Genomic DNA, 12,928 nt, shown 5'->3' with positions numbered 1-12,928 from the left:
AGAGAGAGACAGCAAGGGAGAGCACGCAAAGCGGAGAGCAGGAGGCGGTGAGCAAGGCACAGCCGCCTGGAGTCCTCGGAGCGCGCAGTGCCGCATGCCGCACGCACCAACATTGGCCCGCAGCTCGAGTGAGGGGCAGTCCACTTCGAATAGATTTGATCGTCACAGAAAGGAGAATAAAGATCGCCAGGAGGCGACCTCGCGCACCGCGCCGCGCGCAGGCATGAGAAGGCAGCGACGGAAGCGCACGCCCACAAGCATCTCCTCACCACAGGGGCGAGCATTGGGGGAGGGGGGCAGGCACAGCATACCACACCACACCAGCAACGCCGGTGCACCACTCGCACGCTTACATGAAAAGAAGAGCAAAAGGTGCACGGGTGTGTGCGCGCACACCCTTGCAGCGGCCTGACCACGCCGTGGGGCCCGCCCACACACGCGCGCCAGCCAGGCAGCAGAGAGACCACGTTGCTCGCGCTGTTTTTGATGGCACCACGCTAGGCCAGCGGCACGCGCATGCAGTGGAGGGGCGAGAGGGCAGGGGGTAAGAAGCTGCGCATGGCGGCGGCACATGCCCGGGAAGCACGCCTTACGCCCAGCCGGAGTAGCCGTACTTGGATGCGGAGCCGATCTCCTCCTCGATGCGCAGCAGCTGGTTCAGCTTCGCTGTGCGCTCGCCGCGGCACGGCGCGCCGGTCTTGATCTGGCCGGTGCCAAGGCCCACGGACAGGTCGGCGATGTACGTGTCCTCCGTCTCGCCGCTGCGGTGCGACACCATCACAGACCACCCGTTCTCCATGCACAGCTTTGCCGCCGCGATCGATTCGCTGATCGTGCCGATCTGGTTGATCTTCAGCAGCAGCGAGTTGCACGCAGATTTCTCGATCGCCATCTTCACGCGATCCACGTTCGTCACCGTCAGGTCATCACCGACGATCTGCGCCTTCCCGGTGAGAGCCTTCGTGATCGCCGCGAACTCGTCGAAGTTGTCCTCCGCGAACGGGTCCTCGATGGACACCAGCGGGTACTCCGCGACCCAGCGCTCGTAGGTCTCCTGCAGCTGTTTCGCGGACACGTACGTCGGCTCGGGGTTCTTGAATGTCAAGTTGTACATCTTCTTGTCCGCGTCGTACGCCTCGCTCGCGGCGCAGTCCATGCAGATTGCGAACTTGCCCTTGTGCCCGGCCTTCTCGATCGCCTCCATCAGGATCGGCAGCGGTTCGTCGATGTGCTTGATCGGTGGCGCGAAGCCACCCTCATCGCCAACGTTCACAGCGTCCTGGCCGTACTTCTTCTTGATGATCAGCTTGAGCGCGTGGTACACCTCCGAGCCCATGCGCAGCGCCTCGCGGAACGACACCGCCTTCGTCGGTGCAATCATGAACTCCTGAAATGGCAGCGCATTGCCGGCGTGCTTGCCACCGTTGATCACATTGAAGCACGGCACAGGCAGGCAAATCTGCTTCGTCCCGGCGAGCCGCGCGATGTACAAGTACAGCGGCACGCCAGCCGCTGCCGCAGCGGCTTTGCTGATCGCCATCGAGCAGCCCAGAATCGCGTTCGCGCCGAGCTTGCTCTTGTTCTTCGTCCCGTCCAACTCGCACATCAGCTTATCGAGTCCGGTCTGGTCCGACACCTCCTTGCCCAGAAGCGCCGGCGCAAGGATCTCGTTCACGTTCCTCACTGCCTTCGTGCACCCGGCGCCACAGTAGACCGTTTTGTCGCCGTCGCGCAGCTCGCACGCCTCGTGCACGCCAGTCGACGCGCCGGACGGCACAGCGGAGCGGAACACGCCGACCTCCGTCATCACCTCGACCTCCACGGTCGGGTTGCCGCGAGAGTCGAGCACCTCGCGGGCGTACATCTTCTGGATCGGCATTGTGAAGGATCAGCGAATCAGTGCGAGTGTTGCGGGTATGAGCTGGTGGGCCTAAAGTATGTCACGTGAAGGAGGCGACATACGCTGAGGAAGTTAGAGATTCACAGGAGAGAAATGGCACTGCAGTCTCTGAAGACTGAGAATGAATGTGATGGTCGGGGATTGAGCTAAGAGGAGCCCTGAAAAAGCTGTCGGTGATGAGAAGTTGTTTGCAGTCGATGGGGCAAGTGGGCCATTAGCGATATCAAACAAGTGTATGGGTGTGTGTGGTTGTAAAAAACAAAAAAACGCCACGCAGGATGACGGGGAGTGAACGAGAACGCAACGAGGTGCAAAGCGTTGCACCGCTCTAAGGAAAGGACTGGCAACTTCTCGAAGGGGGCAGGTAGCGCATGTGAGATTAGCGTCAAAGTGAGGAGAGATGGTCAGGAGGGGGAGGGTGCAGGGTTAGAATAAAAATGAATGAAGATCCGCAGCTGCATCCCAAGCGTCGCCCGCAGGGACTGCGTGGCTGTCGGCAAAGGTGGTCACCACTTTGGGGATAGAAGCGATGTTTCTGGCAAAATGATTGGTGCTGCTCGAACACAATGTCGCTGCAGATCACAAGACGAGCATAGTGAGGGCTAATGCGCCAGTGCACCACAACAACTATTGTAGGAGCTCGGATGCACGCCGAACACTGAGTGCGTCTCTCCTCCACCACAACCCGCCTTTCGGAACCATTTGCCATTATACCCTCTTCAGCCACCCCTCCACGGTTAACGTAACCGTGGGAAGCCCTCCGCAGCGCACGGCAAACATGATAATGCCGGTGTACTCGGCGCTCTCGCCTCTTTCTTTTTTGTGCGCCTCACGTGAGCTCCCTTTGCGGCGGCGTGTTTGTTGGCCCTCTTTTCCGATCGCGCAGCTCACGTAGTGACAATGACAGCCATCGTACGATGCAAGCGCGACGCTGCACGCACACGCGCGCGCTCGTGCGTACAGTCACCCACATGTGCCAGCACACGAGCCCCTCTGCTGTAACGAGAAGGGATAAAAATAACGCGCACGCCACCCGCATCCTCACGCCACCTCCTTCCAAATCATACCGCACGCACCAATGAACCGCATCGCACGCACGACGCGGCCGTCGCGGTCTCGGAAAACAATGGCGGCGGTGGCAAAGAGAGTGCGATCCTCAAACTGGATTTCGACTTGAGGTGGCATAGAGACCGCGGCTGCCGGCTGTACGACAGCAGCAGCGAGTGCAGCAGCATACCGATGACTCTCCTCAGCGATTGTGTTGAGCTGTTCGCTGAGTAGGTGCATGGGGGGGTGCTCGCGCAGCGCGCGGATCTCTTCCAGCTGCTCGGACCGGCTGCGGATAGTCTCCACGACAGTGTCGTCCGGCAAGTGCACGCGGTCGCGTGCGAACAAGAGGCACCTGCTGGCTACACGCTCCTCATCTTCACTGCCCTTCTTGTAGTGGAAGCGCTTCGACGCCCACTCGCGATCGCGCTCGCTTCGAAACGCCGTCGCGGCTGCCTCCGGCAGCAATGATGAAGCTCCTCCTTTCGCGTCTGTCCTTCCCGTCAGTGAAGACACGCTCGCCGGCGTCTGTTCTCTCGCAGCAAGGGCTTTCTTCGAACCAGAATTGGCCGGACTACCCACGGCGACAGGGGGGAACCACGCGTTGAAGGTCGTATCCAGGTGCCGCCGCTCGGCAACGTAGCGTAAGAAATGGCCCTCGGTCGGTCGGAGAAGGAACAGGCCGTAGATGGAAAAGGCAGGCACAACGAGACGGCGCATCCACTGAAAGAGTAACTCTCTGCGCCGGATCTGAGCTGCACGAGCTAGCCGCGCCGCGCTAGCTGCAGCGGCTTCGGCGCCATTTGAAGTCGAAGGGGACACGGTTGCGGTGCTGGCGATGCCCCTGCTGCTGCAAATCGAGCCACTACAGCACGGTCCCACTCTCCGGGTGCAGTAGCGAGCAAGCAGCGCACTGCCTCCCAACTGCCGCATGGGTCCACTGCAGTTCACGGTGCACCCGAGCACTCGATGACAACAGAGGAATGTCTTTTACAGTGCGTGTCTGTGGGCGTGGGGTAACGTGGCACGTGTGTGGGGGGGGGGGGGGGTGCGTATCTGCTCGACTGGGGGACGTGTCCCGTCCTCCTCATAGTCGTGTGAGATGAACCTAATTTGCATGGAAGTGGATTGTTTCAAGGAGGAAAGGCGGTGAGGAGACAGGCAATGCAGACGCGACACGCGGAGCGACAAGCGATAAGGTAGCAGAGACGGTACAAGCAGTATGAGGATGGGGCAGTGGACATGCAGTGGGCACCGCCTCGTCAGCTGGGAATCGCGGTAGGCACTCCGCTGCCCAGCGAGAGGAAGACATTGGATGCAGTGTCGACTTGTGCGATAGGAGGACGGGGGCAAGTGAAGGCTTAAGTACATTGCGCCATCACACTCCGTGCCACCTCAACGATGTTGGCAGACACAATGGAGCGGGCAAGAACTGCACTAATAGATGGAGCAATGGCAGCTCACCCGAAATAGTCACGCTCGTCCTCATACGCACACAAGCGCGCTAGCATGCCATGTAAACCAGCAGCAGGAGCCGCCTCCACAACGTTGCTGCTCTTACCTCGCCACTTGCATCCCCTCATTTGTGCAGACGTGTCTGCGGATACGGTGTCACCTCTACCTTCCGCCGTAGTACAGTGCGCTTTCTTGTGTCTCTGTGGGACTTGGCGCTTGGAAACGCTAGCTCATACATGGCCATGCACGCCTGGATGAATGAATGCAAAGAAGTTTGGATGGGAAATAGGCAGGCAGGCACAGAGACAGCCATGGAGGCAGACACCCACACCTACACCAACACCGACACACACGGAGACGGGCACATGTACAGAAATGGCTGTGGAAGGCTGAAATATTGGAAACGAACGAATAATAATAATAACGGAAGGAACGGACAACACAGAGAAACGCCAGCCCGCACGCGAGCCCGCAGAAAACACCACGCATCAGCCGATTGTCCCCTACGCGGTTGTACAAGCACTCGCTCATGGGAAGGGGAATGAAGCGGCGACGCATCTTTTCACCGATAGGCACACAGACACAGAGAGAGAGAGACACACAACTCGGCTGCGGAGCGGAGTTGGGGTAAAAAAAAAAACGCACGAAACACTTTAAGGTCGGGGAGTACAACAAAAACCCCTAAAATTGTAACGAACTGCAGATAGGGGGAGGGGAAAAAAACAAAAATAGCCACGTCAAACCTGCCATGAAGCGCGTGTGTGTGTGGAGTGGGGGGAGGGGGGTGGAGGTGTGAGGTGTGAGGTGGGGGAGGGGAAGGGGAAGGGGAAGGGGAGGGGTGCCAGCCAGTAAAGAGGAAAAGGAAATAGCGACCGCCAGGAAGTCGCTCAGGCATTGGTGTGTTCCTTCACGTTACGCTTTTTTTTGCCTTCTAGCGTATCACAGTGGCACCTCACTTGCCCTCACACACGAGTGCTCAAATGATCGCCTTGCGAGCCGTCATAACTGTGGTCGCGATCGCGGCTGCTTGAAGGCCGCAGAGCGGGTAGCGGAAGTCGAGGGCAAAGCGGTCGTCGCTCTGCTTACCGAAGAGCATGACCACCTTCCCCGGATCAGAGGCGGCGACGAGCTGGAAGTTCTTCTCACTCGCCTTCGTGGCGCGTCCGTGGAAGTCAAGTTTGTGCCCACGCAGCACGCCATCCCATTCAGGCGTCTTGCTGTTGAGGACAACTATGCTTGGACTGCAGGGGCTTCTCCGGTACTCGCTGGCCAGCACCCCGTGCGAACACCGCTTTTTTTGCCGACCACATGTCTCGCCGCTGTTTAGTGAAGACGCGCTGTTTGCCCTGGAAGAGTCGCCCACAGGCACGCTGCTTGGGGCCGCGCTCGACGTGGTCAAATACGCCGGGTCGACGTCGTCGTCAGAGTTCTCCGTCGCCTCACCGAGGCTCCCGCGGCCGTTGCGCAGGAATTTGACCTCGCCGCCCTCCAGTGGTTTGATGTACCCAGACGCCGGGTCGATAGCCGGCAGCAGCACTGTAAGCGACGACTGACTTGTGTCGGCGAAGTTGTGCAGAAGAACCGCGAGAATCTCCTTCCGAGTCGCCTTGCTGCCCTCGCTAAACATCACCATCTCCATCCCATTGCCGCGCCGCGAGAGCTTGCCGACGAAGCTGCGCGTGTCACCGTCCAGCTGCTGCTGATTGATAGTGAACACAATGTTGGTGCCGCCTTGCGTGACAGGGTACAACTGCCCACTGGCCCCACTCGATGTATCCTCGACCTTTATACGTGACCTAAGACTGCGCGGGACGGCGGCTAGTACAAAGTCGTTTGTGCACTCTAGGAAAAACTGAAAGGACTTGCGGGTTCCGGGCAGCAGCGATGTGATTCCGTGGCCCTTGAGCTTGCGCCGCTCCAGGTAGCACTGCAGTAAATGGCGCCGGGGGCGGTAGTAGATGCGCTCACGCGGGTCCATTGGCAGCACTGACTGCGACATGCTGTACATAGAGGCGGCGTCGCTTCCCTCCTTGCATGTGGGCATGATGATACTACACGCGCGCCCGCTACCCGGGCATGCACCGCTTTCTCCTGCGACCGCCCCACTGGCAAGTGACGGTGCAGTGTCGCTGCCAAAGGCGCACCGCACGACGTCCTCCGTCAACTTTGCTGGAATCACGGCATTCATGTCGTCGCTGGCGTCGATGTGGGTAGACGCGTCGAGGGTGCAACCCTTTGACGACTCATTTCGCTGCCGCTGCTGGTGGCGGTGTGATCGCTTTCCGTCCGGAGTTCTGCCCGCGCTAACGGACCCGTCGGGCCTGGAAGAGGGATTGGAGTGGCGGCGCGGCAGCTCAGGTGGGCCCTGTGAGGGCGGCAACGGTGGAGAGGGAGACGGTGATGCAGTCATACATGTCATGCTCACTGCGTGTGAACTCTGAAAATGCGGAACACCACCCTCACGCCGCCGCGGCGGCCGCGGCGGTTGCGAGCTCCTCGGTGGAATAGCTGGCCGATGGGATGCAGAGTCCATCTACAATATTGTCGATAAATGCAGAGCTCTTCCTCCTTTACATGTGCATGTATGTGCATAAGAAGGCGAGGGATATGTGAGCGAATTAAGGAGACAAATGATTGAGCGAGAGGCCGAGAAACAGCCGGTGGGGGCAGAGATTCATCGCAGAGAGGCAGCAGCATGCAACGGCGCACCATGTTGCAGCCCCTCTCCACCCTCCCTCTCGCACTACGAAAGAGCGAGGAGAGAAGGAGCGCACATCAAGAGGTTCGTAACAGAGAAAAGACCTCCAGTTGGCTCGGCTGATGAGGGTTCCCCGCAGGGACAATCAAAGGGCAGAGGGGGGGAAGAAGGCACGGCATAGCATGGTAGCCACAGGTGTCTACAGCATCGTTCTCTGCCCTCTGGCTGATATCAGGGGGGAAAGCACCTCACCGCGGCACGGGCCGCCATGCCCGTGGTTAATCGGCTACAATGATGGTCCAGCCCCTGCCGCGCGCTCTTCTGGCGTGTGCTGGCGTGCGTGTCTGCAGCCTACTGCCGTTTGCTTCGCTATTTTTTTTTAATGGGGAAGGGGAGAGGAGAGGAGGAGGAGCATAACGCCATAAAACTTCCCTCGACCTGGGCGGCGCTTGTATGTCTGCGTGAAGGCGTAGGTGGGTGCCTCTTGTTTGCTTGTTGGTCGCTGGTGCTATCTGCCTGCGCGGGTGCGCCACAACAGCTGCTTCTACCGCGACGCTTCAGCAGTCACCTGAGATGCCCGCCGCCGCTCCTGCCGCTGTGTCGATGTCACACAGATGGGAGGGAAGGGAAGAGGGGGTGTGGGTGGGTATCCGCACGAAGTGCGTCCACGTCAGTCCGGAAAGGGGGAGAAGTGGCGGCCCACACGCACGCACATCCAAAGGCAAAGAGAGGGAAACAAGCACAACACACAGACGAGAGCCATCGAAGCACGTGAGCATCAGCGCAGACATACACTCAAAGGAGGTTTACTTAAACACCCACAGACACACGCGAGCACACGCACACAGAGAGTGGAGAGGAAAGCGCTGGTAGCGGGTGTGGTCCCGCATTAGTCAAGGAGTTCAAAGTCCAAGTCGTCCTCATCGTGGGCTACCTTTGAGCGACGCTCTGCCGCATGTCTCTGGTGGTAACCATCCGCATCCCCGGCACCCGCCGCCGCCCCTCCTCCATCGCTGGCTACGCCGGGTGCACGACTCGCGGCCGTCTGATCAACAAGGACGTCATAGCACGCCTTCTTGCCGGCATGCTTGCCATGCTCAATCTCGCGGAGCACATACGTGACCCGGTCGCCCGCTTTCACCCTTGAAGATGCGCTTGATAAGTGGAAGAAGATGGACTCACCGCTTAGGTCGTCCTGGATGAAGCCGAAGGCATCAGCCCTCAGCTCTCGCACCACGCCACAGAACCGAGACTCACTCGTCATTGTTCCCGGAGCGGCGTCGGCCAATATGAGCGGGCGGCCAACGGCGCCCTTGCGGCGCTCCATCGATGCGTCAATAATGACGCGCTGCGCCTCGAGCTCCACGCCCTCTCCGACGTCGGCAGAGGCACCTGCGTCAGTCGTGGCTGTCGCCGTGAAGTCTTCACTGCCGCCACTGGGCACAGGAGCGGCAGGCCCTAGACAGAAGCGCACGTAGCGGCCGGGGCGCAGCTCGGCGCCTAAGGCGAGATCCACATTCTCTGACGAAAAGGGGAAGCGCGGCGCATCTTCGTGATACTGCCGCCGCGTGTCCAGCTCGGCAATCATGCCAAGACCTTCCGCCGCATCCCACTCTACAACTTTCCCGTAGAGTGTCAGCGGAGATATCGGCGTCTCCTTTCCGGTGTTGGCGTCGTAGTACCGGAGATCGACGGCGATGTGATTCGCCTGAGATTGGGTGTCGCGCGTGGAGGCGTCACTGTTCTCTTCTGACCCCCCTTCTGGACTGTCCAGCGAGAACTCGGCCGCATCGGTAGAGGCCAAGACTGCGTGATCGCCGTCGTTCTTACGGCTTCTGAGCGAGTTTCCCGCTACTCGACGATTGATCCCCTTCCCTGGGCGCACTGGAGTAACCGCAAACGAAACCCGCTCCCCCTCTGTCACGTAGAAGCCCCCCAGAAGTGCGCTGCGGGTGAAAAAAAAACACTTCGGCAGCTCCTTGCCCGCCTCCGCCGGCCCCAGCGACGTCAAACAGTCCTGCTGCAATTTAACGTCCTTGTCGCCAGTCGCCGCGGCCTGAGGCTCAAGAGCGACGTACCTGCGCTTGAGAGGGTGCGCAGGTGCAGCAATACCCTCAGCCAGGACAAAGCCGTAGCCGCGACGATGCTTGAAGGCCGTCACGGTGCCGTGCAGACGCACAGCGCTGTGGCTCGCATCGTGCGGCTTGCCTGGCACACGCGCCTCAAAACGTGCGAAACAGAGTTTAGAGCTATGCAGAATACCAGCGCTACGGCCGAGTCGAGCAGGGGTGTTCGAGAAGCCACGAAGCGAGAGTCCACTCGTCAGCGCGCAGCTCAAACCCATCCTGCTTCCGCTGCTGAGAGAAGCGGCGGCAACGACATCATTGGGACGAAAAAGGCTGGGAGGCGGCAATGCCGCGGGGAGCGTGAGCAGGACACGGCGGGAGAAGATCGACAACATTCTAGGAGCTTGGCGGGCCTGTGCGCTACAAGCAAATCCGCGCAACGCACTCTTTATGTGTGTGCCCGTGCCTCTGCCTTGTGGATATGCAAGACGCGTGTGCCTATCCCAACAAGTTGACCCACCCACGGCACCTCAAAATCTAAAAGAGGAAAGTGTACTACCGATGACTGTCAGTGCACTAACGGTGTTTTGGGGTCTGTCTGTCCCTCCCCTCACGAAAAAAAAGCGGTGGTACGGCCTTGAATGTGCCAGCTGCTCTGTGAGATGGAGCGGGGGAAACAATGGAATGTAACCGACGCGCACAGAGGCACAGACAATCGGGTGTGTAGCTAAACAACGGACCAGCCCTGTCGATGAGCTCTCGGGTGCCAGAGCGTGTGAGTGTCCGCTTCCACTGGAAAGAAGTGTGCGTGTGTGCGTGTGTATGTATGTGTCTTTTATGAAGCTCTTGCGTATGACAGGGAAGGTGCGATGCGCTAGGAGTTGTTTGCCAGCGAAAAGAGAAACGGCAGCGAGAGAGAATCAGCCAAAAAAAAGGTCAGTGGTGGACACGCCAGCAATGGAGAGAGAGTGACCCACTGCACACCGCATAGCGAACCGTATGCAGCCAGCAGCGGAGGGTCAAGAGCTCACGGATACAAAGGGAAAGAGAGGCAGAAGGGCAAGAAGACAAGAGAAAATGAAAGCAAGCAAAAGAAAACCGACCCACAACAAACCACTGCGACCACTTTAGAGGGGGGGATGCACGACGAGGAGGGAGGGGACAACAGACCGACGCCGGCACGCATGCCCACCACGCGCATTTACATTGCACAAAACCCCTTCGCTGTGTATACATGACCGCCACTAATTTCGCTGATGCGCTCTCTTGTCTTGTTTGTCGCCCCTCAACTAGGCGTGGATCGTTGGAGAAAAGAAACGTGCACTCCCTGCTGATCATGCGTCGTCAAGTAACTCGCTCTGTGGGCATACACCCGCACATTTCCTCTGCCTACTTGACCTTCGACTCACTTTTTCGTCTCCAGCACTTCGGCCTTGAACCCCTCAGTCAGCAACTTCGTGCGTTCCAGCTCGAGTGCTGCCGTTTGGCACAGCTGTGGTAGTGAGAAGCCCTGAGTCAGACGCCCATCTCTCTTTCCAGGCCTCTTTGATGGGGCCTCAGTGAACGAATGGGCCCAAGCGGAATGGTGCGGTGTGGGGCCGTCGTATTGTTTCGCCTTGAGTGCGTCTGCGAGCACATTGGCCCGCATGAAGAGCCCGCAGACATCGCTGAGGCGCTGCTATGCCATGCACTTGGCAAAGGTCAGGGGAAGTTGTGTCGTGATTCTCGAAAAGGGCATGCGTGCCTACCGTGGGACGATGACGGACGAGGGCTGAGTCGAAAATGCCCCGATGCATCGCACTGGGAGTGCTATCCCGGGTTAGAATACCGGCTACCCCATGATACCGCGCATGCAAGGGGTGTGTGGTAGCTTCTCTCCGTAGGTGCTGGCCTGGGGTACAGTCTCCCGGACCGCGTCTGCTGTGAGGGTGGCCAGTCCGGTGCACTGGCAATGGAGTGGCGTTGTGGCGTGTAGTGGGTTGGTGAAAACCAATCCACAGCTCGTGGCTTGTCCGCTTCCCGTGTGGAACACGCCACCTCCTGGGAGCATCTCCCATCCGCCTGCTCCTGCACTGTCCCTCTCCGGGACACCTGGCGGGCAGTCTTCGCCTCCCTTTTTTCTTGAGAGTTGTCACCACTGGTGCTCCGCGCGTGGGTTTCTTTTGCTCCTCCTCAGCGCTGCCTCCGCGGAAGGCGCCTCGGCAGCTGCCCCGACTTAGTCCCCGACCTCTGTGGCCGTAGTGCTCTGGAGTAACCACCACCGCAGCGGTGGTATGGATTGGCTTTGCCGCATGTTTGCCCTCAGAGCCTTTGATCTGGCGATTCACCTTCTCAACTGGGGCAGATGCGAGAGTGTGCGAGCTTCCTCGACATGCACCCCACGCCTGCCACACACGCTTGGTTCCCTTGGGCGTCGTGGACGGGAATATGCATCCGCCACCAAGCAATGCGTTGCCCTCCAGTTTCTCGTGAAACCCTGCCACAGCACTCCCCGCGCTGCCAATCAGGCCACCGCTTGCTGCCTTCCACTCACCCGGTAAGAGGGATGCGCTGAGCTCGCGCCACTTTGCGGAGAAAAGAGGGTACTGCAGTTCGGCACCTCGCTCACCAGGGGGAAGCCACCGTGCCCCCCGGTGCCAGAGGCTGGCCACAAGCCAATGATGCGTTTTGATGGCGTCATCAGTGCTGAAGTGGAGGATCACATGCATCAGTGCGTAGCTTGCGTCGCTCAGGTCATTTGAGGAGAGCTCGTACTAGCCCAGCCTCACTGCCAGGGGGGTCGAATGGCCTTGCCAGGCGAGACTCATGGAACCCTCCTCCTCTCCTCTAGCTCTCAGCGAGCCCCAGGCTTTTGGTGTGCTGCTGCTTCCTTCCTCCCAACGTGCCTCAGTCTTGATCTGCTCCTTCATCTACGGGTAGACTAGCAACTGGTGCTTGCGCATACGTCTCTCCTCCATGAGGTACGTCACGCTTCTCATGCCTGCTTCGGGCTGCCCCAGCGCTGAGAGGGCCGCCAGTACCGCCTCATTTTCTGCCTTCAGTTCCACCGCTGTGTAATCTTCCACGTTACCTCTCAAGGAGTGCAAGACGGCGCTTGCATTCGTCTGCTGCCGACTCTGGTGTTCGGCATGTTTGAAGCGAGGTCGTCCTTGCTGGGTGACAACTGGTAGCGAGACGGACGCAGCCCTTTTCGTTGAGCCGGTTTGTCGTCTACGAGAAGGGGAAAGAGGATGGGGAAAACTGAACGGAGTGAGAGGTGCGCTCTGTAGCTGCAATGCTGTGCAAAGTGAAGGAGGGGATACGTGTAAGAAGCCACGCAGGTTAGAAAAGGGGAGATTTGCTGGATCACGAGGCTGCACTTCACTGCCCTCTCCTGGGCCCGAGAAAGATGATCCTTTTCTCGGAGGCTGCCACTTGCCAGTGGGTAAAACGTTCAGCAAAGTGTAAGGAATGCCTGATGTCTCGCTATCGCCCCGCGGAGATTTCAAACCTAAAGGAGAAACCGCGCTGGCCGCCGCTGCTCACTGCTACCATGGGTTTCTAGCATGAGGTGCAAAAGTTGCCTTCATCCACCTCTGCCAGTGATTCGTTCTGAGTCGACTCCTGTCTTAGACTTTGTAGGCTGTCTGTTGGGCATCAGCAGGGTACAGAGTCTGTGTGCATGCATCCGAGGAAAGCGTGGGGAGGGAAAGAGGTGCGTGTCCGTCATCGCCAGGGCGCCATTCGCCTCTCCCCTCCGCCGCACACCCCAATCTAACAGCA

At 59.2% G+C, this 12,928-nt stretch overlaps 4 protein-coding genes across 4 annotated transcripts; all 4 read right to left on the bottom strand.

Annotated features, from left to right (window-relative positions):
• Positions 1 to 589: 589 nt before the first annotated feature.
• ENOL (enolase) lies at positions 590 to 1,879 on the bottom strand (the record flags this gene model as incomplete). Its single annotated transcript, XM_010699043.1, has 1 exon — positions 590 to 1,879. One exon carries the CDS (start codon positions 1,877 to 1,879, stop codon positions 590 to 592), a length of 1,290 nt encoding a protein of 429 aa, XP_010697345.1.
• A 1,062-nt stretch (positions 1,880 to 2,941) lies between these two features.
• LPMP_141130 (hypothetical protein) lies at positions 2,942 to 3,880 on the bottom strand (the record flags this gene model as incomplete). The annotated part of the gene is made up of 1 exon (XM_010699042.1): positions 2,942 to 3,880. One exon carries the CDS (start codon positions 3,878 to 3,880, stop codon positions 2,942 to 2,944), a length of 939 nt encoding a protein of 312 aa, XP_010697344.1.
• Positions 3,881 to 5,378: 1,498 nt separating this feature from the next.
• LPMP_141120 (tub family protein-like protein) lies at positions 5,379 to 6,590 on the bottom strand (the record flags this gene model as incomplete). The annotated part of the gene is made up of 1 exon (XM_010699041.1): positions 5,379 to 6,590. One exon carries the CDS (start codon positions 6,588 to 6,590, stop codon positions 5,379 to 5,381), a length of 1,212 nt encoding a protein of 403 aa, XP_010697343.1.
• A 1,399-nt stretch (positions 6,591 to 7,989) lies between these two features.
• On the bottom strand, positions 7,990 to 9,444 carry LPMP_141110 (hypothetical protein; the record flags this gene model as incomplete). Its single annotated transcript, XM_010699040.1, has 1 exon — positions 7,990 to 9,444. One exon carries the CDS (start codon positions 9,442 to 9,444, stop codon positions 7,990 to 7,992), a length of 1,455 nt encoding a protein of 484 aa, XP_010697342.1.
• Positions 9,445 to 12,928: the final 3,484 nt, after the last annotated feature.

Source organism: Leishmania panamensis, assembly GCF_000755165.1.
Source record: "Leishmania panamensis strain MHOM/PA/94/PSC-1 chromosome 14 sequence".
Taxonomy (NCBI): Eukaryota; Euglenozoa; class Kinetoplastea; order Trypanosomatida; family Trypanosomatidae; genus Leishmania; species Leishmania panamensis.
This window is presented reverse-complemented; position numbering and strand designations above follow the sequence as displayed.